Genomic DNA, 24332 nt, shown 5'->3' with positions numbered 1-24332 from the left:
CCTTTGCGCCCCCCGCCCCCGTTTGTAGCCGCCCCCCCTCCCCCCTCTACACTGGGCTGGAGCCGGGACTGGGTGTTTATTTATGCAAATAAAGCGTGTTGTCATCAAACTGATGACGAGTGGGCTGGGGTCCAATCCCCTGCCTGGATGAACCAGAGAGGTGGGCCAGGTAGCCACGGTGAGTTGCTCTCCAGCAGCTCACGCGGCTCCCTCTGTGACCGATCTCGTTTGGGTCTCGCGAGTTTTCGATGCCCTACGTAGGTCCTACGTGTCAGTGACGCCGGGCCAAATCTGGGCGGGGCGGCTCAAAAGTCTTAAAGGTCTGCCTCTGGCTTTCTCATGTCGAACGCACCTAGCATTTGTGACCGAAAGTCCGAGGTAATCACCTTGGCCTGAAAAGCCAAATTGGGCCAGAGAAGAACCAGTCCGCCATCTTGACTGAACAATAAGCAGGAGGGATGGACCAAAAGGGCGCACAAATCACTGATTCATTTGGCCAAAGCCAAAAGGAGGACAGTCTTGAAAGACAGAAAACAGACGTCCGTCTGTTCCAGAGGCTCAAACGGAGGTCCCCCCAGACCCTCCAACACAGTGTGGAGGTTCCAAGGGGGAACCACATGTCGAGGGGAAGGCCTCAGCCTGCACGCACCCCGTAGGAACCAGCGGATGGCTGCGCGCTGAAAAGCGGCCGAAGCCCTTGTGACCCGTCGTGATGGCAGACGCAAACACCTCAAGGGTGGATGCAGACCGGCCAGGATCCAAGAGTCCACTTGCATTATAACGTTCTAATGCATTATATTTTCGAATGTGTGGGAAAAGATACTGCAGGTAAGGACTCTACTGCCAGAGAGTTAGAATGGATGTGTTGTTGTGAACAGCTCATTAAACCCAAACTCCGTGAAACCCAAAGCAGCAGCCATTTTTGTAGAAAGAACCAAACACAACAGATGCTGATGGAGGAAATACAAAGGCTCTGAAGCTGAACTCAACAGTTTGGAGAAGAGAGAGTAAAACTGCTCTGAGGGAACAGAAAATGACTAAAACTGTTTCCTCATGACCTTCAGTCAGGTCTCAACAAGCTCGTGATGATTTCCTGTCCAGAGGACAGAACCAACACATCAGGAACTGTGGGGAACTGATCTGTCAGCTGAGAACCAGTCAGGAGAATTTAACTGAGCTCAAATCAAACTGTTCTTTGTTGGAACTTTGATAACTGAGGCCAGAAACTGTTTGAAGGAGGAAACATGGAGTTTCTCCTGGATGTGTTTCTCTTTCTGACCTGAGTCCATCTGAGACACTTGAACCAGTCACTTCTGGAAATACAAAGCTGTCTGTCACCGTCTGAATGAGGACACTCACCAACAATCAGCTCATACTGGGCTCGTCTTTTGGGCTTATGAAAGGGAAAATAGCAGGTGTAATTCCCGCTATCTGTCACCTGGGTTTTTGTGATCACTATGGAGGCGTTACCGACTGCCAGCTGCTCAGGGAAATGAAACACCCGATCTTTAAAGTGATCATTCTGACCCGGAAGGCGGTCTGTGTGGGATCTGCCTCCAGCGTAGACAAACACCTCATGCCCACTGCTGCCGTCTGTCTTCCAGTTGAACACGTCTTCTGCAATATTTCTACCATCCAGAGAACAAGATAAAAGAGCATCTTGGTCTTCTTTGACGATCTTCCTGATGACCTCTGACCCTGGAAGAGAAAAAGGAAGAAGAGGCGAAGTGAATAACTGAAAATGAAGCTCCGCTTCCTCCAAACCGCTCGTCTGTACAGCCCATTCCTGATCTGTGCTGATACTCTTTGAGTTCCTGAGGGTGGAGAGGGAGAATCGTCTCGGACGTGTATCCACACGACGAGTCAATCAAAGAATCCCACACTTTCTCCATCTGGGTGCTGCGACCCATTTATTTCCTTTGGCGCACATAAATCCACTGTTTACGGGTGACAGTTGGAGCAGGAAAGCTCTCCCATGTTCCACTTCCACAAGCCGGACAAACACGATCCACATGCTGATTAGACACGGTCAAAAGACTGTCAGCCGTCCCTCTCTGCACACCTGCAGCTCATCACCTGTGCTCTCCTGATATACCTTCAGCCCTCCTGCTCCCCCTGGTGGTCAATCAAAGAAATGATAAATGGCTCCTACATCGTCTTTAAATGAATTCTCAGGGTCATGAATGGTATCAGTAAGAGAACAGCTCAGGGAGAACATGGAAACTCCACACAGAAAGCCTGAAACAAGACAAATCACTGTTAAAACATTCAGCCTCGTTTCTCCCCGGGTCTAAACTCATGTTTGACCCGTTGCAGTTGTTGGAGACCTGCAGAGTTTGGACTTCACTCTCTTCAGCTGCTGCAGAAACAACTTTACAACCTGTTTAACCACGTCTCCTCTTTTATATGAAACAGATTGGGTGTGTGTCTGTTTGTATGTGTGTGTGTGTGTGTGTGTGTGTGTGTGCGTGTACACATGGGTGTGTGTGTGTGTGTGTGTGTGTGTGTCTGTGTCTGTGTGTGTGTGTGTGCATTCGTTCCTGATTGAAGGTGCAGTTTTTTTTTTCTTTTTAGTTTTTATGACTGATTTTACTGTTCAGCACTTTGTACAGTTTTTATGAATATGAAAAGTGCTCTACAAATAAAGTTTGATTGATTGATTGATGAACACTTGACCGGATTCAGGCCTTGTCACTTTGGGGGTTGGTTGTCAGTGTCTGGGTCCTGAGGGTCTTTCTGACCTGCTTCTGACTCTCTCAGAGGTCAGAGGTCATAGTTACATGATCACGTTCATCTTTAATCACTCTGCCCTCTTCATATTCTGCATGTAGACTCAGTCACTGTGTTGTCTTGTGGGATATTAGAATAATGGCTCTCTGTATGAGGTCTCTCCTGCTGCTCTGGTTTGTAATTTGACACCTGGATCCTCAGTTTGCGCATTCCCAGGGCCGGCAGCTGGCATAAACACTCTATGCGGTTGTTTAGGGCCACAACCACAAAGGGGAGGCCACACACGATGAGTGTGTGGCCGCGATGCTCCATGTTCCGTCTGAGCCCCGCTCTGTGCCCCGCCCCGCTCGGCATCGCTCGGCATTGCTCGGCATCGCCCCCTGCTCAACAACTGTCGGCACCACTCGGAAACCCATGGGGCGCTCGTCTCAGGCTCGTTTAGGGCACCTGAGATGCACGGGCCGGCCCTGCGCATTCCGGATAATTATCAGTAATGCCTCCTTAACAGTCCATCGTAGTGTGTTCTCTGTTATATCTCTGTTCAGGTGTAGTGGCTGCTCATCTGGAATGTCGGTTCCAACCAAAGGATCGTTGTTGTATCTCTGCAGCAGTCTGTGGTACAAATGTGTTTTTATCGGGACAAAGAGGGAACAGAGCTTTGAATATGGATCAAACACTTGACACTGTTTCATATTAAATCATTTTCAGACATTACAATGTGTCCTTCTGTAACTTGTTACATTGAATCAGATTTCATTTTAATTCTTCATACTGTGTAGCAACATGTAACATTGAATTGTATCATAATAAAATCCAGGATATGATCAGTGATGAGTTTTGTTTCACTTTGGGGGTCGGATGTCGGTGGGCCCCAACAGGGCCCTCGGCTCTGCCCGCCCTGGGTGTCCAGAGCCCAGCAAGACTGGCTCTCTGTATTCGGTCTCTCCTGATGCTCTAGTTTGTAATTTCACAGCTGGATCCTCAGCTTGCATGTCCTGGATAATTACCAGTTATGCCTCCTAAAAGAAGGTCATTCTCTGTTATATCTCTGTTCAGGTGTAGTAGCCGGTCGTCTGGAGTGTCGGTTCCAATCAAAGGATCGTTGTGTCTCTTTACTCTCTTCCTTCGCTCCTTTTTGTTTCTGTTTCTCCTACGCTCTCTCTCTCTCTCTCTCTCTCTCTCTCTCTCTCTCTCTCTCTCTCTGTCCCCCTGTCAGGTCCAGCGATATTTTATACCAGAATTCAAAACAAATTAACTGAAGTAAGAAATCATATAATCAAGAGGAGACAAATAAAAGATGGAAAAAGTGAGAGGAAAGAAGCCAAATGAACTTTTAGGCACCATGTGGCTGCTGAACAGGTGATCTGTCTCCACCTGAAGATGTGGAGAGAAAAACCACTCCAGCAGGAAGAACCACAACACAGAAAAACAGAAGTTGGTCCTGAGTGAAGGAGGAAACTCAGAACAGCAACAACTCAGAATAATAAATCTGACCCAATAAAAGCTGGAAATCACACAATCATTAACAGCCTCATGTGAGTTAACCTCTGCTGAATTCTCCTTACTGCTATAAAACCAGCATTTGATGCAATAAAAATGAATTGATTCTCATCAGGGGTCATTTCATATCAGAGAATCCAAATGGGTCAAAGACAAACAGGAAATGTGATTTTACTCTGAAAGAGCAACAGAAATGCGGGAGAGCTTCAAGGAAGTGCACACATGATAAAATTAGGGCTGTCAAAAACTACGCATTAATTGCGTTAATTTAATTAATCTCATTAGGTTTTTAACGCAGTTTAATGCATGCGCATCATGACAAGCCTCACCTCTGCCAGCGGGTGGCGGTAGTGCACCCGTGTGGAATGCAAGCTGTATTAAAGTTTTAAAGTTTATTTAGCCTTTTTTTCTGTTTCTGAATCGCAGGGCGGCGCAGGAGCGATGAGTTACTTTCACTTCTGTCTGCAGACCTTCTCCTCCCTCCAGACAGAGTCTCTCTCTCTCTTTCCACGAGTTTTTCACTCTCTCGGTGTCTTTAAGTGGAGCCATCAGGCTGGAGCTCCGTCTACTTTCACTTTACCGTCATGTTTTGTTTGCTGTGGTGCTCTGGCGCATGCATAGACTGCCGCGATCGCGCAACGCGGTCTCAAAATCTGGCTGCTGCGCAGACGTACGTGGACCCTAGAGGACAGGAATTCATGACGATTTTTACGTCACGCGGACCAATGTGCACCCACGCGGACATGTGAAGCTGGACAGGCAGCAGACAGGAGGCAGAGGAGGCCTGGCATCAATTAATTTATCAAAACAGAAGAAGAAAGCAATATGGAGGGAGATAAGCCGGCTGCCCCATGGATTCTACTAGTTTGGTTAAAAAATGTTGAAGTAGTTTTCTGTTTTCCACACAAAAAGGAACACTGGGTAAGAATGACCCGTTTAATTGTGCAAGAAAAAAGTGTTATCTCTTAGTTTTACTTTTCTTGTGCTCCTACATTTGTTACAGACCTGAAAATGTAACTCCTGCCAAAAGCCAACTTTAGAGGGACTGCAGAGGGAGCACTGCACACACACCACACACACACACACACACACACACACACACACACACACACACACACACACACAAACACACACACACACACACACACACACACATTATGGTGTGCATGTTTTAGTTTTTGAATATTTATTGTATTTGGAGCCTTAAATATAAAACACATCACGTTAAATATATATATATAATCATGTCCTGTGGTTTTTTTGTTAATGCAATACAGGAAAAAAGGGTATATTTCAGACATAGTTGGAAATTGCGATTATTTGTCATTAATCATGATTAATTAATTTGTAAGCTATGATTAATCTCATTAAAAATTTTAATCATTTGACAGCCCTAAATAAAATCCTTCAAAACTGTTGCTTTAAATCTGAATCCTGACATGTAATCCACATTTTATCCGCTTGGTTTATATAATATTTGTAACACTTTCTGACATGAGTCATAAATCTGAATATTCAGGTGAGAAATGACCTGATTGGTGTTTTTCTCTCTTCAGTCCTCGTTGTTCCAAGCTGATGTGCTGCAGGTCTGGATTCTAAAGTCAGTCTGTTCATGTCAAGTCAAAGAGCTGCAGACTGGAAAGAGGACGCAGCATTTAGTGAGCGCACAGCAGCAAACAGGAGGAAGGACTGATGCAGGATGAAGCCTTCATGTTAAACTGTGGCTCCTCTCATCAGCTGCGCAGTAAACTGAGGAGAATCCAGTGGAGCTGAAGACACAGAGGCTTTTCTTACCGGTCTGATGGCTGAACGCAGCTCCGGAGCAGATGAGCAGACAGAGGCAGAGAGCTGGCAGCAGGTCCATGGCTGCAGCAGGTATGACAGTTATTTCTCTGAACTCAGAGTGATGAGGTGTGTTTGATTTACACGTCAGACTCTTTATGATCTGCTGATAAGAAGATTGTTTTCTCCACAGTAGATCTTAAGAATATACAAGATTTATACTTTTAATATCTTCTTAGTGTGCTCATAATGAGCTTATTTATACTTCTGGTTTATTTCAGTTACTAAAAAATCCTACTTTGCAGCTAAAAATCAATGTGCTTTGTCATTACTTGCTGTATTTGATTAAACAGATGATTTCCATGGAAGGTTCTCGATTTATTTATTACCAGAAAACAAACATAACATCCTGAGGAACTTAAAATAGAGTCAGAGTTCAATCGTGGGACCTTCTCCTCCACCTGACTGATCAATCATTTCTAAACACTGATCATCCACTTCAGAACATCTGGATGGAGCAAACAGTGGAGGCTCCTCTCTCTTCACTGCAGGGTGGAGACATCCAGAGGATCTGATCAGTCATGAGGCTTTAGAATTCTATAGCAAACAGCAGAGGAGCTGACAGAAACATTATTTACCTTTTCGGATGAATGAAGGAATTTATTCTGAAGCTTCTCACCTCTGCTCAGTTCTGTCAGGAGGCTAGAATTGTGTGTAAATATAAAGTCCAACTCTGACCATGCTTACTCACATAATCTACCAGTTGAACAGTGAAACTACAACTTTCTAAGAACCAGTACTAGTACAGTAGTAGAGAAAAACTGCAGTGATCTCTGGTTTTATTCCCAGAGGAGAGGAACTTCCTGAATCCTCCACCAGTGGATCAGGACGGAGTGCTGCATCACATCAGGAAGTTAATCTGAAAGTGTGTCAGCAGCTCACTTTATGACTTTTACTGCACTAAAGAAATTAAACTTACCGTAAGTGAATGAACAGTGACAATAAACTCTCTCAGGTGAAAGTTTGTTGATGGTAATCTGGCAGCACTCTCTTGGAATTCACCCTCAGTTTGTTTTCAAACAGCAGCATGATGAGTTGAGTCACTTTATTTCTTCCTGTGCTCCATTTTCACAGCTCCAGCTCAGACTGATCTCTTCTTCACTTCCAGCTTCTCCTGATTTCAGACTGAATGGATCCTGATCAGATTAAATGAATCCTCTGATCACACCTGATGATTTACATGGAACCTCCGGAAATAAAGAGTATTGATGGTCAAACATGAACAGATTTGATCATTTTAGCCTTTAAATACAGTGAATGAGAGGCAAATAGAGAAATCCAGAGAAGCTGTAAAACTGTGGAGATTTTTAGTAAAATCTGTCCTGCTGTCAACCTGCCTGAAACCTCAGAGTATTAAATACTGAATAGTAGGAAATGATCTCAGAGATAACCTTTTAATCAGCTGATACACACATCCCAGTGTTTGACCAGAGAGGACAGCACACACACATTCCTGCTGTTATTCAAGTAAAAAACATCACAGTTGGTTTTTCTTGGACAAAAAGTAAAGAAAAACCAACAATCTCTATCCAAAAAAATTAGCATATTCCATCCGACCAATAAAAGAAAAGTGTTTCTAAAACAAAAAAATTCAACCTTCAAATAATTATGTTCACTTCTGCACTCAATACTTGGTCGGGAATCCTTTTGCAGAAATGATGCTTCAGTGCGGCGTGGCATGGAGGCAACCAGCCTGTGGCTCTGCTGAGGTGTTCTGGAGGCCCAGGATGCTTCGATAGCGGCCTGAAGCTCATCCACAGTGGGGGGTCTGCTGACTCTCTACTTCCTCTTCACAATATCCCACAGATTCTCTCTGGGCTTCAGGTCAGGAGAGCTGGCAGGCCAATGGAGCTCAGCAGTACCATGGTCAGTAAACCACTGACCAGTGGCTTTGGCTCTGTGAGCAGGTGCCAGGTCCTGCTGAAACATGAAATCTTCATCTCCATAAAGCTTTTCAGCAGATGCAGCATGAAGTGCTCCAGAATCTCCTGCTAGCTCGCTGCATTGACCCTGCCCTTGATAAAACACAGTGGACCCCCAGCAGCAGCTGACATGGCCCCCAGACCATCATGACTGTGGGGACTGGACTCTGGACTTCAGGCATTTTGGCATTTCCTTCTCCCCAGTCTTCCTCCAGACTCTGGCACCTTGATTTCTGAATGACCTGCAAAATTTGCTTTCATCCTAAAAAAGTCCTTTGGACCACTGAGCAACAGTCCAGTCTGCTTCTCTGTAGTCCAGGTCAGGAGCTTCTGCTGCTGGTTCTGGTTCAGAAGTGTCTTGACCTGGGGAATGTGGCACCTGCAGCACATTTCCTGCACACGCCTGTGCACGGTGGCTCTGGATGTTTCTCCTCCAGACTCAGTCCACTGCTTCAGGTCCCCCAAGGTCTGAATCGGCCCTTCTCCACAGTCTTCCTCAGGGTCCGTCACCTCTTCCAGCTGTGCAGCGTTTTCTGCCACACTTTTTCCTTCCCACAGACTTCCCACTGAGCTGCCTTGATACCCACTCTGGGAACAGCCTGTTGGCTCAGAAATGTCTTTCTGTTCTTCCCCTCTGGCTTGAGGGTGTCAGTGATGTCCTTCTGGACAGCAGTCAGGTCGGCAGTCTGACCCAGGATTGAGGTTTTGAGTAAAGAACCAGGCTGGGAGTTTTTAAAGGCCTCAGGAATCTTTTGCAGGTGTTTAGAGTGAACTGGTTGATTCAGATGATCAGGTTAAAGCTCCTTTAGAGGACCTTTTCATAATATGCTAATTTTTTGAGATCGGGATTGTTGGTTTTTCTTTACTTTTTGGCCAAAATCATCAATATTAAAACAATAAAAGGCTTGAACTGCTTCAGTTGTGTGTAATGAATCTAACATATATGAAAGTCTAATGTTTATCAGTACATTACAGAAAATACTGAACTTTATCACAATATGCTAATTTTTTGAGAAGGACCTGTATATTATACAAGAAGAAATCTATCTTCTTCTATCTTCTATCTTCTATCTTCTATAGAGATCTATTTAAAAAATATAAATATGAAATAAATAAAGTTTTGGGAAATTAAATTAAATCTAAATAAAATTAAACAATCTTTATCTTCCCACAATGCTCGACTTCAGATAGAAAGAAATTTACTTTCATCAAGACACTTGAAATTACATTCTATCCCCTTTAGATTTTTACCTAAAGAAGCATTTAATAAGACAGAAAAATCTGTTGTATTTTTTTTTACTTCAAATGTTAAAGATGTGACAACAAATAGAAATTCATGCAGCTAAAACCTACAACTGTTTATTTCTGATAAATGAAGCTTCTTTAAGTCCTTTAATAAAAATCTAGACTCCGTTTTTCCAGCAGATTGTTCTCTTGTAAAGCGACCAGAAGAGAACATGAACCACAGTAACTGTGTTGAAGCAGACATCAGGTCTCAGTGTGGACTTTAAACTGAGCAGCAGAAGCTTCTTCATCAGTAAAATCTCTTCTTTTCACCTGGAGTTCTGAACCTCCTGAAGCTTTTCAGTCCATCTCTGCAGGATCTGTTGTAAATGCTGATGCAGGAGCAGTGTGGAGGTTTGATCATGAAGGAAACGAGCGACAGACGCTGCAGAACTGACATTCAGACTAATGAAGCTCAGTGACGGTGAGCAGCCACACAGCAGGTCTGATTACCCAGAGTCAGTTTAAAGGTCAGACACAAATCATTCAGTTTTTTAATGATTGTGTGAAAACAGCCTCATCTTTGTGTTCCTGAAAACACTCCTGATGTTCACCCTCTGCTCTCTTTTTACACTGCTGTGTTGTTTAAAGTCTCCTGAGCCTCAAAGGTTTGAAAACCCCTCTGATTTCAGAATTGTGTAAATTTCCAGCATTAAAATGTCATTTTGTGTAACTGATACGTCAGACTGTTCTACTGGCTGTGCAGCTGCTACAAATCATTTTCACCTCTTCGGCTGAGCGCCAGCAGCTTCACCTCAGAAACTCTTGGATTACAGCTCACACAGCTAACGGACGCTTTGACATTCAACTCTCACAATAATTTAAACAATAATCTCTCAGGAAATGATTCCAGCTTCTTGACTCACTTTGTTCAAGTTATAAAAACCATGAAGACCCAAATTCTGCCAGCTTTACAAACTCTGGAAATGTTCCTAAACATCTGGATGTTTTCCTGAATGAAACCATTCAGTGGGAGGAAGATGCTCTAGAATCTGTTTGTCACAGCTCTCTGCTGCCCCCCAGAGGAGATCTGCCCCCACTGCAGAGTTGACTCCATCAGAGAGAGAATCAGCAGAAGAAAAGCCACACATGCAGAGGAAGAACATGCAAACTCCAGCCGGTAACGAGCAGGGGGTCTTCTCACTGTGAGGCTGAAGAGCTGACCACTGCACCTTCCTGCAGCCTGGTTCAGAGTCCAGAGAGCAGAGAGGATGAGGAGAGGTTTCTATATGTTAGAGGAGAGCTCTTCCTCACTGAGGAAACACTCTGTGTGTTTCCTTTGGCTGGACGGACCGGTCCCCTGCGCACGCACACACACACACACACACACACACACACACACACACACACACACACACACACACACACTGAACTTTAACTCGATTGGCCGTCTGCCTGTTTCACCACTCTGCAGGTTAAAGCTCTATTCAGCAACTTTCTCTGAATAAAACTGATTTATTCTGTAAATTCACAAATCAGATTAAACCCTGACATGAAGTGCATGAAGCGCATGGCAGGAATGTTTTTTTTTTTTTTTTTTTTTGCTTCAGCAAACATTTCTGCCTCATACTGAGCATCATAAATCTCCTCATTCAAACAGCAGTAAACTTCTGTCTTATTTCTTTTCACCTGCAGAACAAACCCAAACTGCTCTTTTATTGTTTTTTAAAAAAAATTATCAAATAATCATATTTGGTTATATTTGGTTATTGGTTTTATATATATTGGTTATAAATAAAATATTTTTGTCTTTATGTTGTACATTAACTCTTAGCATATACAATATTTTTAAATAGTTAAAAAAAAAATGGTCCTTGTGTCAAAGCATTTACTTGACAGTATCCTAAAATAAAAATAAAATTTGCACCTGAGTAAAGCTTTAGTCACACAAAATGACAAAAAAAACAAAAAAAAAAAACTAGTAAAAGTGTAGTAGAATATTTGTATTGGTTTTACTAAATCGCTAAATCGTGGATTCGATGACTTTTTTTAAAAACAGGACATGAGAGTGATGCTTATTAACAGAATCTGATCTGTTCCAGACTTTTTAAACTACAAAAGGTGATTTTGAACTGATAAATGCTTGGTATAATAATTCTATGACCTGTAAATGACACAGTGGGACGATTTACTTTCAATTATTGAATCTACTTCCAAATAAACCCTAAAGTGTGAAATGTTTTATTGATGTCCTGCATAGCGTCTATACAGGTTTTGTCCAGCAGATGGCGCCATGAGATTAAAAATAATGACTAAGCGAACCAAATTTTGAAGAAAACCAAAGTAAACAGACAAAATATGAACAGCATGAAGGTTTTTTAAAGACAAATTCAAATTTAACCACGAAGTCAGAAGTTTATTGGTCCATCAATGAATCAAACACCTGATGTGACATTTGGACACAGCTGGACTAATAAATTCAAAGATTCATTATTTTGATATCAGTACACTGAGGCACAATTGGAACAAAATTGTACACTCAGGGCCCAGTCAACCCTGGAACATAAATGAGTAAAGAAGAAAAATAAAAATCAGTACAAACCGGAAACATAATCTAAAATAAATTCAAGTGTTTTGAGAAGTTTACATTAAGTTAATCTAGAAATTGCAGTGCATTTCAAATTCTTGTAATCTCACCCCAAAGCTGAACATTCCATCAGAACATTAACCCTGTAAAGCCCAAACCATTAAATAATTGACAGAAAATTCCAATTTTTTGAACTTGGAGCCTTTATTAGTCCCTCTTAACAAACAAAAACATTTTTTTTCAAATATCATTTTCCATTTATGAGTTTCAATTTGTATCATATTTGATACATCAGGTCACAATGCTCAACGATTGTTTTTTTCCCTGAACAAACAAAAACATAATGAATCAAAAACAAATCCAACAAATGTCTATTTCCAAACATACAAAGTGCTGCCATAATGCAGTAGTTGGAAATCCACCAATGGAACTGACTGGGTGGAAGCCTGAAAAACATAACGTTCAGTTATTTTTACCCATTTTGCGGTTCACGACCTTTTCACTTTGCATGGTGGTAGGCTTGAAAACAGTTTCTGTCCTTGTTCAAGCAAAGATGCACTTCTGACAGTACACATGGGTTAAAGTGGCCTGTGCACTTCTTGCATCTCTGTCGGGTTTCCCATGTTGGAAAATGATCCAGGCCATCCTTTCTCACATCAGGGGGGACCTCAGTGGTTTTCCTCTTTCGGGGAGGGGTTGATGTTGCTTCTAGAGAGGTCATTGGTCTGCCACACCTTTTGACTTTTCCTGCCCTTGTGAGGGCAGTGCCAACAGAAGCCTGAAACCTGAAAGAGGTAGGGGCTTCTCCCCGGGCTGCAGCTTCTCCAGGTCTCTTCTGTAACAGATCCATGCATTGATTACTGCCACTGTAACAGTGTGTCACCAAATGTAAATGTACCATCTTCGAACCTCGTACCATCCAGTCAAGCCTCTCTTCAGAGTCTTCCTCAACACATTGCACCAACTCGACAGATGGAAGTTCAACCTGTTTTCTTTTCCACCGATATATCTTCCTTTTCATGTTACCCCTTGCCGACTGCTTCAGTGTTGTGTCCCTTGATTTTGTTGTGTCTTCTGGGACTTCTGGTCTTTTATCATCATCACTACTATCTGGGTTTTCCTCCTCATCCTCATCACTGCGATCTGAGGTTTCCCCAATCTTTGCAGTAGGAGTCCATTCTTCATCCTCCACATCATCGTCATCATCATCATCTTCCTGTATCTGCTCTATGTCACTTGAATTCCCATCCATAATCATGTTGAGAGCATCTTCAGCACTGTATTTTTTGGCCATCTAAAAACACACATAACAAAAGATTGTGATTTTATTCTAGTTTTATCAGTTTATTATGTAAAGCAGTAAGCAAAAGGAAGTTACAAGAAATCAGATCATGGCAACACTGAACTAGTCATCAGTCACGATAACATACCAAGTTACATATCTATTTACTCTAAAAATACCAAATTATGTCATTTAGAAATCAAAAAGACTGTATCCTGCTTGATGTTTTATATAATGCAAAAAATCCAAGAAAAATGATAATTGACTGTTTTAGTGTTTGATGACCTTATATACCTGCTGTATCTAATTTGATACACCATTTTCAACACGGTTTTACTAAAACATATGTTATGAAATTTTAAGTTTTTTCACATTGTATGAACCCAGTAACTGTTCCTATTGATCTTTCAGTAAAAAAAATTATGTTTTTCTTACCTTAACCTTTTCAAACTTGGCAAAGTTCTTCTCCAAAAACCACCGGCGTCCACTTCCTGATTCATGGCAATCTTGAAGTGTCACTGGAAGGACCGCTAATGAGTGACTTACTACCCCCTGTTGGTTTATCTGTGCACTGCATGTATCTGATTGTATACATCAGGTTTTTAAGGCAAAAAAATACCACATTGCTCACGTGGAGGGCTGACAAACTCATGTATCAAATATGATACGTTTGGCGTTTTAGGGTTAACTGGATGGATCAGCTCACATGTTGAACTGGGTTTGGGCTCCTTCTCTCTTTAGGATTCCTGTTTTTTGTTAACCTGGCAAAAGCCATATGGACATATGCAGCAACGAATTGCTTCACGTCATTCTCGTGGTGTGTGCGAAAAAATGCCGTGAGGATTCAGTTTGCTGGCAAGGTAAGTTTTTTGTGACAGTGGAGGGAATATTGTGCCTCCATCTTTCCCTCTCCAGGTCTGTTCAACACTTCAGAAATATCCTCATGTTTTTTGTAGGAAGGAAGAAATAAATCAATGATGTTAAATTCAATTAAAAACAGTGAAGCAGCTGCTCTGTCTCACATTTCCATCAACTATAACAGGAAACGGAGCTGAAAGTCTGATGCTGCTTTAAGGAGTTTATTACCCTGAGATGAGTTTGTTGTTCCCTTCAACTCTGTCTAGAACATTCAGCTGACAAACATCCTCAGAGGAGGAGCAGAAAGCTTCAGTTCTGCTTCACAAACCTCTGGATCACCTCTGATTCTAACTGGGAAGCAGCTGATACACACATCCCAGAGAGGACAGCACACACACATCCTGCTGTTATTCAAGTAAAAACCATCACAGTGAATCAGGCTGAAGCCGACGTGAGGATGAGGAAGGAGAGGAAGACGTCCTGCAGTGATGTGAGCTCAGGATCCATCAGTGTCTTCAGTCCTCACTGATCTGAGCTTCACTTCTTTCTACAGCAGCTGAACTTTCCACACTTCCCACAATCCTCTGAACTGATCATCTTTAAAATTCAAAGTCTTGTTTCCTTAAAACAGCTTCTGACTCCACAAAGACTGAAACAAGAAAAACTTCCAGCAGTTCACAAGAAAACACAGAGAAACTGTTCCTGATTGATTCTCTGGAATGAAAAATACAGAAATCTTCATTTATATTGAGAAAAAAAGGGAAAATCAACAATTAAAAAAACAAACAACAAAAAACCTTGAATTGTGAAACATGTTCTAATGTCAGTAAATGTATGAAGCTGCAGCTCAAAGTGAAAACTTTCAAAGCTAAATGATGAAATTCAGACAACATGGAGGACTGGAGATAAAATAACGGAATAGTGTGTGTGTGTGTGTGTGTGTGTGTGTGTGTGTGTGTGTGTGTGTGTGTGTGTGTGTGTGTGTGTGTGTGTGTGTGTGTTCTTGTATTTCTATCCTTGTCGGGGCCAAATGTCCCCACAAGGATAGCAAAACGTGGAACGACGTGCCTTGTGGGGACCTTTTTCCGGTCCTAAGTAGGAGAAACAGTGTTTTCTTGACCATGTTGTTGTTACTGAAAAAAGTAAAAGTGCAAAAACATTTCTTTAGGGTTAGGCTTTGTTGTGGTGTGGGTTAGGGTTAGGGTAAGGGTCAGGGTTAGGGTTAGGGGCTAGACATGAATGGGAGTCAATGGACGGTCCCCACAAGGATAGAAATACAAGACTGTGTGTGTGTGTGTGTGTGAGTGTGAGTGTGAGTGTCACACACACAAAGCTCCTGCAGTTCACAGATCATTGGGTGGAATCTGACTCACTGGTCTGTGTGAACCTGCAGAACAAACAAGAAACAAGACTGATCAATATGAAGAAACTGAACATGTAAAACATCAATAATTAGATTGAAGGCTCCAGAATGAGACAGTTACATAAGACAGTGTACAAGTACACATTAATTCAAGTTACCTTTTAAACAACTGAGTTTGATGTAACCCTCCGTCTCACCAGCAGAACCAGAAGCACAACAGCTAAAACAACACTGACGACTGACAGAGCAACAACCAGTCCAGTGGGGAATTCTGAAACAGATCAAGAAAAGTTGCTGTGAGACTCTAAATGTGATAATACTGATACATTTGACCATCAGTCAAAATCATTTTTACTTTGTGATTCACAGCAAATTCAACACAACAATACATCCTGAACACAGAAACAAAGCTGGAAGAGAAACAATTCAGAACCTTTTATTTGGTCCAGTTCAACAAAGACTGAAACTTCAAGTTTTTCTAAGCAGGAAAAATGTGGCAAAGAGTGAACATCAATATTCTCCTGCTGAAATCTACAATCAAATCTGCCTCTGTGACTTTCAGCTGCTTCATCTGTGAAGCCTCCACAGATGAAATGATCTGCATGTTTTCCAGCTGAAACGTCTGCAGGGAATCGAACCAGTGACCCTGAGCTGTGCTCACCACTGAACCACAGTGACAGAAGGCCTCAGACTCAGAGAGCAGAAGGTGGACATGAAGGTCCAGGGAGTGAAGATGATGCTGGATCTTCCTCAGTCTGGTTCCAGAGACCTGTGTGGATGACCTCTGACCTCTCAGGATGAATCAGATGACCTGGACTCACTCACACTGTGTCAGTCTGTTCCACTCACTGATCTGCTCTCATTCAGTCACATTTCCTCCAACCTTCAGCCTCCATCAGGAGAAACTTCTCCTCAGATCACATCCTGCTCTCCACTCATCAAACATTTACACTCAACTCACTCAAAACTCTTCAGCTTGAAAATGTTGGACTGGAGAAATGATTTCTCCTCCATTTGTCTGGAATTCTATTCAGACTCTGGACTGATGGAGATTTTCCACATGCAGACACTCAGAGAGAGATTCTGCTCTTCTTCTCTCAGATCACTGGATCTTTCAGGATCTGTCACTTCTTCAGTCTGACTGAGTGTTTTTCTGCTCAGAGCTTCATGTTAGAAATGAGCTGCTGAAGCTGAGCTGTGATTGGACGCTCAGACTGGAGACGTTCACTGGAAACTCCAGAAGATGGACTCAGAGAGACATTTCTCTGCTTTCTGATGAGTTTTCCAATGATTTATCTTTAATGGTTTGAGAGTTTTAGTTAAAGAGAAGTAAACATGTCAGATCCTGTCTTCTAACTCTTCTGTAATCTGCAGATTTACACTGAAGAACTTTAAACTCCACAAACATTTCTGTTCACTTTCTTCAGAAAAATCTAAAATCTTCCTCCTGATGGAACTTTTCTCATCAGTTGTTGGTGAATTTTAGTGTTTGAGTCAATTCAAACTCCACCAATCAGGAAGGATTGTCTAAAAGATGAAACATGGTCCTGCAGGGTTTCATCCTGAATCCTCATCAGAGACGTGTTGTGTTGAACGGCTTCCTATTGATCCCAGTTTGAACCTTCTGCTCCAGTTGAGTCCAGAAAGAAGGAGAAACATGAGAAAGAGCTTTGATGAGAGAGAAGCAGCAGCTTTCACTGCAACACAAACACACTGGAGACCTGACTCCCTGACACTCACACTGAAGGACAGCTGGAGGGAAGACAACATCTGGATCTGATACAGTGACCACTGACTGACTGATCAACATCTGAGTGAAACAGAAATCATCTCATTGCTTCTGATTCTTCTTTTAATCTCACATCAGTGACTTGATAAAAGGTGGAGTTTAATTTGAGGGATTATTGAATCTCAGCTCTCTGAACTGTGAACTGCTTCACTCACTAACATGTCCTGAGAGCTGGATTCACATCAGAGGGAGAATTCATTTCCCTGAAGAGGAAACATGAAGAACTACAAGTTTGAAGGTAAATGTTCAGAATAAAGCAGCAGGTGACCTGAGGGGGAGGAGCTTCACTTCTGGGATTTCTCTGAGTTTTATCTGATAATTCTGATTCAAACTGATCGTTCAACACATTAAATACAAGTTAAAGTTACAGATTTAAAACGACAAAAATGTGGAAAAATAAAGCAGAGCATCCTCTTAAAACACTCTTCACAGATTCAAACATTAACTTTATTGTTCAGAGGAACAACAGGAACTTTCCTGCCTGCTGCCATCAAACGGGACGATTATCACTTTAATTCTGGATTTTTGGAAGATTTAAGCTTCAGCATGATGCTGTTAATAGTCCTGTGTTGAGATGTTTTTCAGATTTTTTCTGAAATATTTTAAATATTTGAGCATTTCTGAACTTTGAGGACATTTCAAGATGTTTCAGAAAATGTTTCATGTTGTAGATCAATACATCTATCTGTGGAACAGCGTTTATTTCTTCTGTCTGTAAAAAGTCATAAATCTCTGAAGGCTGATCGTCTCTCAGCAGCTTGAAAACTTCCTCAATGTCTTCAAAGATCTGCTCAGTGAAGAATTAAATCCAAACCAGAGACTAAAGCTGGAAATCAGGGTGTGAAGCTGCAGTCCTGGAGGGTTTTAGCCTGCATCTCTCAGATGATTCCTGACTTCAGAAAACCTGAATCTCATGATTCTGTCTTCATCAAACCTCCTCAAACTGGAAGAGACCTGAAACATGCAGGATGTCGACCCTCCAGTACAACAGTCTGATCTACAACCACATTAGAGTCATGTTCCAAACACTTTGGTTTCTATTTTAACAAGAACACCATAATTTTGGGGGGAAATTGACTTTTGAACCCAACAGTGAGTGAGATGAACAGTCAAAACTCAACAATCCAATTCAGTCTTTCACACTGAAGTTTTAAAGATCTTCCTTCAGCCACAAGCGCACTGCTCACAGCAGGATTATCTTTTTGTTGTAAAACTGTTAAGATTTTGAAGCTAATAAACTATGAATGTCAAAATTTGAAAACAGACTGACCAGGACCAGGCACGTATGTCTCAGTGAAGACTTCATTGTGGATTTCCTCCTGTGTCGCCACACATCGGTAGAATCCACTCCTGGTCACAGTAGCTCGAAGGAAAACGTCAAAGCTCATGTCTTTCTGTGTGAACGTTGGTTCAGTCGTCAGGATGCTTCCAGAACTGTCCCTCCACTCCACTCTGGGTTTAGGAAAAGCTCTACGAACGACACACTGCAGCAGGACTCCGTCGCTGGTTTTGTTGTAAACAATGAAGGGATCTTGAGCTGCTCCTGGAAACACAACACAAACAGGTTATTTGAGAAAATTATTGAGATTTTACTATTAATATTTGCTCTCAATGAAATACTACTGAAGTTTCCTGCTTTCAATTATGTGCTTTTGTCCCTTTTTTCCATAGTTAATCCTCATTAAATTAAACTGTCGTTGTTGTTTTTCATCTTGTTAAACAATGGGCTACATGCACAGCTCCATTACTTCCTGAAGTTCAGACAGCACCTTTATTTCCTGCCTTTCATGATTGGAGGAACTGATTAATCCAGGTGTTTCTGACCTCAGTGAATGGCCGGACACACCTGGATTAATCAGTTCATCCTATCATGAAACACAGGAAATAAAGGTGCTGTCTGAACTTCAGGAAGTAATGGAGCTGTGCATGTAGTCTATTACAATATTATAATAGTGTTATTATTCAACCTTGCTATAACACAATTTGTGACACTTTTGATGTGATTTAAGTTTTGTTGACAGTAATTTAAAGAAACATTATAAACTTCATGTTGGTCGGAGCTCATATTCAGGCTTCAGGTTCGTCGATTGTAACAATTATTTTTCGTCTCATTTGTTGATCGATACAAAAAAGTGGATCTTTCCTGTTTCAGTTTGTCTTCAGATTAAAACTGAAACATTTAATTCTTCTCAGGATTTGGATTGATGTGATTTTTCTGAAAATCCCCCCTCACACTTTGGTGCTGAAGCCGCTCAGCAGAACATCTGTAATGACACCGAAACATCTGGAGGCCAAAAAGGACCGCTGAGCGGCCTCAAGCCACATGTTGGACACCTCACATTTAATAAAACATTCTTGAATTTGTACAAATACTTTTCTCTTCAAAACAAGTAAACTTTTTCTCATTAAACAGAACAAAACCCCCCCAGAGAATCTCAGATTTAGTCAGGGGTGAAAGTAAGATAAGATTCTTGCAGGAACTGTGCAACTCAAAAAAATGTTTTAGTTTGTGTGCAAAGCATGTGGGCATCGTACAAGACAGATATTGATAAATCCTGCTCTTTTTTGATATCCTTGAAAGCACAATGTTTTTTTAATTGTTTGAATATTATTTTGAATGTTTAAATATAATGCATATTATGAGGGTGGTTGCAACCTCTTCATAATGGAATCAATGTTTAGCAAAGACTACCACTCTTTAGTTCATCCAACATTTGAATTGTTGAAACACCTACTGTTTACTGGGAGCATGTTAAGCATTCTGAACAATGCTGGCACAGAGGCCATATCACTCTCACACCGACCCTTCTCACTGTTGGTCCAACATAACGTAAATGAAAGTTAACATAAAAAGACCGGAAAAGGCATCAACACAAAGAAAAACAATAACTTAACACACCTATAACAAAACGAAGTACATTTTAACACATTTTAACACGAAATACATCTTGAAACGGCCCGAACAATCCCCTCCCATGATGCCTTGCGGTACCAAACAGTATGGCGGCCCCGGTGGCGCCTGCTGCCGCAACAATATATACAATATATATTATTTTTTGTTTTTAGTTAAATGTTTTTTTTAATTTTTCTTTGCATTTTTGACCTGTCCTGGTTGTCTCTTGAGACGGGGACGGGGGGAGTGTCCTTACATCACCTAGGCAACCAGCCATCCAATGAAAAGAACGCATTGAGTTTACCTCACTTCCACCTGTGCTTGTTTGCGGAAGGAGTGATGCTGCTGGCATGACAGAGACGGAGAATATTTTACGAGGCGTGAACCCCCACAATTTATTACTTGTGGATTTATGTTTTGTTTATTTTGCAAAAATGACTTCCCTGTTGTCTACAAAAAACACACAACAGTGGACATTGGATTAACGTTACGCTACAGCGAGAGACTGCCGCTACAAGCTGCAACCTGTCACGGTAAGCGAGTGCTCCAGTGCTAGTCAGGCGCATTAACCTTGTTCAACACGTCACAGAAGATGTAGTCTGGAGATGAGTTTTATGTATTCGTCAATTTTACACTGATTTACGCTGTAAAATTTGCTTAAAAAAAGAAAGGGCTCGCTTTGTATGCATGAGTGAAAGTTGCTTTTCAGAGGCGTTCCGGGACGTTCCGGTAGAAGAGGCCAGTATATTTCTTACCGGCACGGCGTTCCGGTGCGTTCCGGCTTACTTTCACCTATGGATTTAGTGGAGTAAACCTCCATCAGAATAATCCAGATTCTGGGATGTTTCCTGCTAGTTTTTATTCTCTCAGTAGCTTCTAAAGTTCAGGACAATAACTGTGTGACTCCAGGTGAGATGTCAGGCTGAGTAAAGTGTTTCAAAGCAGGACTCACCTGGGATGTCTCTAGGTTTTAACCTTATAAAACTTGGAGGTTGGATGCGACCTATTTTTTAATGGAAAACTCAATGAAATAAACAAACTGACAATCTTCATCTTCTCTGAGAGCCTCAAGAACTGCGTCTTAAAACCATTTGAAGATCACAAGTTCATCTTTTTAAACAATTAAGTAAATTTCAAGTCAGGAGTCACGCAATTAAACTGATAGCGTTTAATTGAACGATAATAAATATTCATCATCTCACCTGAGAACCTGTCAGAGCCTCTTTAAAAGACTTTTATTGATCCAAATACTGACATTTAAAGTCAAACGTGGATCCAGTTTGAAGAATAAAAACTCTCCAGATGAACCAAAGAGAGTTAAAGTTAAATAGAAGTAGAAATATAGTTGATAAATCAGAAAGAGTTCGTCCTTGAAGTTGGAGCGGAGCTCTGCTAACTCTCTGAGGAGACACATCTCAGTGACTTTAACCAGACTGACACACACACTGACCAATCACATTCAGGATCCTCACATCAGGACACGCCCACCAACACAAACAGCCAATCAACATCCACCAACCATCGACTTAAACTTAATTAACAGACTTTACGTCCCGCCAGCCAATCAGAGGAGGCCATTGTCCAGGTGCGTCATATTGACAGCTGCTTTCATCCAATAGGAGAGCAGAACGATGGAACCAGCCTCAGATTGGAGCAGCTCAGTTTATCTGTCTGACAGAAGAGGAAGATCAGCAAGTTTCCTCTTTTTCACTCAGCAGGACAACAATTTATCACTTTAACTGCTTTTATCCCTCAAAAATGAGACACTTTAATCAGGATAAAGGAATAAGTCTTAATATAAATGTCCTGGAAATATTTCTAAAAGAAATGTCAACATTTCTTAAAAATTTTTAATATTTCAAAGTTCATCTATCATCAATATTTATTAACTTCAGAGAGGTTTTTGGAGAGTTGTGTTCTGCTGTGTTGGAGATACTATGTCCTGGACTTTCCTAAATATCTCACAGCTGCTTCTCTCTACATGAGAGAAATTTGGCACAGATATTGAAGTCAAGCTAAACATGAAACCCTGAAAGTTTCAGCCTAATGACACACATTATTCCCTATTTACTTCATTTTAAACATGGAGCAAAAGGTTAACATTGGAAGCATTTCAGCCTTCCTCATTAAATTCCTTCAATCAATCACAACAGAGTGAAGAACAAATGAGATGAATGTTCTCTATCAAACCTCAGAGAGTTTACTTTATATTGATATAACAGACATTGATCAGTCATCTGTGAGCTTTAGATGATGAAGAAGGTAAAATGATCAGATGTTCAGAAGCAGCAGTGAGCATGGCTGTAATAAGCCCTAACAAGTTAAGATATACTCTGAAAGGAAAAAGAAAGCACATGTTAGACTTTTCATGAACCTGACATTCAGCTCAAACTGAGGGGAAAGAAACACAGAAGAGTTAAACACTTTATTCCACATTCAACATGGAGACGGTGACATTTCAGCAGCATCTTCATGTATTTCCAGAGGAGACTGGTTCAGGTGAGGAACAGATGGCTTCAGTCAGGAGACACATCTACAGTGGGATCTTTGTTTCAACTCTTTTACTTTTCTTCAAGACTTGTTAACTCTCTGCTCACAGTTACAGTTTGAAACATTCACCTGGAAAAGTCTCACTGTCTTTAATCAACCAGGCTGCAATGAATGAAACAGACTTTACTGTCTCCAAGAAGAGAGAGAACCTCTGTATGGACAGTGGACTTCTTTCTTCTTCTGCCGTCTGCATTATTACATCCATCAGTGGTTTTAAAGAGACAAAGAAGCTGAAAACTCATCATTCAGCCTCAAGTGTTGCATTCTGTGGTCCTTCAGCACTGCAGCAGCATGTTCCTCTGACCGGCCAGGGTGCTGAGATCCACTGGAGCAACACAACATGTGCTGACAGGGAACAGAAGGAAGAACACTGAGAGAGACTGAAGAAGCTGCTGTGAAGGGAACACAGAGCAACCAGCCAGGGAACACTGGACTGATGCAAGGGAACACACTGCTGCTGTGATGAAATGATAAATGCTTACAAAGAAAGCAAAAATTAGCAAAAATGTATTTAAAACTCGAATTTGGCACTCAGAGAGCGCAGACCTCCGCCACAGGACAAATCAGTCACCAAGCTGCGCCGCATGCTGCACAGGCCCCCTGTTGGCGGGCCTGCCCAACTATGTGAAAGACTGCCCTATCCCTCAATGGTAAAGAATCCCTTAAAAAAATCCTGGGTCCAGACAGTGATCTGGATCATCACCAAAATTTAATGGATTCTAAGTTAGCCCAAGACCCACCTTTCCACAAAGTTTTATTGCAATGTGTCCATAACTTTTTCCGTAATGTTGCTAACAGACCAACCAACAAACCAACGTGATTACATAACCTCCTTGGCAGCGGTAAAAATACAGAAGATGAGGGAACACAGATGCAGTCACACACTAATGAAAAAAGTATCAACAATAAATCTGTGTAAGGGAACTGAAGCTGTTGCAGAAGAACAAAACATTTGCAAAAGAAACAAAAATGCTGCAAGAGAACAAAAAGATTTAATATGAACAAAAACAGATGCAGCTGCCCAAGAACACGCCGACAGGTCCAGTAATGGCGGCCGCGGCGGCAACCCCAGCAGCAACCTTCACCATCAAACCACCGGAGCCTTTTGACTTTGCAAAACCCCAGGAGTGGGAAAAGTGGATCAGATGTTTTGAGTGCTTCAGACTGGCGAGTAACCTGAACAACTCCTCAGATGCAAATCAAGTAAACACACTGGTTTATTGCATGGGAGATGAGGCTGACGACGTGCTTAGAGGGCTTGAACTAAATGTGCAGCGTCAGCAATATGATGCCGTCAAGACAGCGTTTGATAGACATTTTGTTCCAAGAAAGAAAGTGATCTATGAAAGAGCAAAATTCAACAAAGGAGTGCAACAGTCATCAGAACCAGTGGATTCAGTCATAACAGCACTTTATGTGCTTGCAGGAAACTGTGAGTACGGTGCACTCCATGATGAGCTTTTCAGAGATAAGCCAGGTTTACACTTGCACGACTTTTTGCCACAACGTTGTCATGGCAAGGCGTGCCAATCTGGAGTCACGAACTGGCAGGTTCCTGCACTGTTGATGACTATTTCACGCATAGTTCACGACCAGTTCCCGAGTGCACACGAATGCGCGCCTGTCAGTGTCACGAACTGGCACGACGCATTCACACATAGTTTACGTGCTTCTTGCATTGGCACGACGTGGTTGCGCAATTCGGCACGCCATATAAAAAGGGGGCTTCCCCAACCCTGGGTTGTGGCATGTAGAGCTGGGAGTTCTGGCTCTTTGAAGGGAGGCGCAGATG

At 41.9% G+C, this 24332-nt stretch overlaps 1 protein-coding gene across 1 annotated transcript in view; it reads right to left on the bottom strand.

The window, feature by feature from the left end:
• LOC115388476 (V-set domain containing T-cell activation inhibitor 1-like) overlaps positions 1-24332 on the bottom strand; it is a 208995-nt gene that overhangs the window by 6352 nt on the left and 178311 nt on the right. The window contains exon 4 of the mRNA XM_030091639.1: positions 18368-18640. Coding sequence (XP_029947499.1) covers positions 18368-18640 — 273 coding nt within the window. The remainder of the gene's footprint in view (positions 1-18367; positions 18641-24332) is intronic.

The sequence above is a fragment of the Salarias fasciatus genome, chromosome 5 (genome assembly GCF_902148845.1).
Source record: "Salarias fasciatus chromosome 5, fSalaFa1.1, whole genome shotgun sequence".
Lineage (NCBI taxonomy): Eukaryota > Metazoa > Chordata > Actinopteri > Blenniiformes > Blenniidae > Salarias > Salarias fasciatus.
Note: the sequence above shows the minus strand (reverse complement) of the source record. Positions and strands in the feature narration are given on the sequence as shown.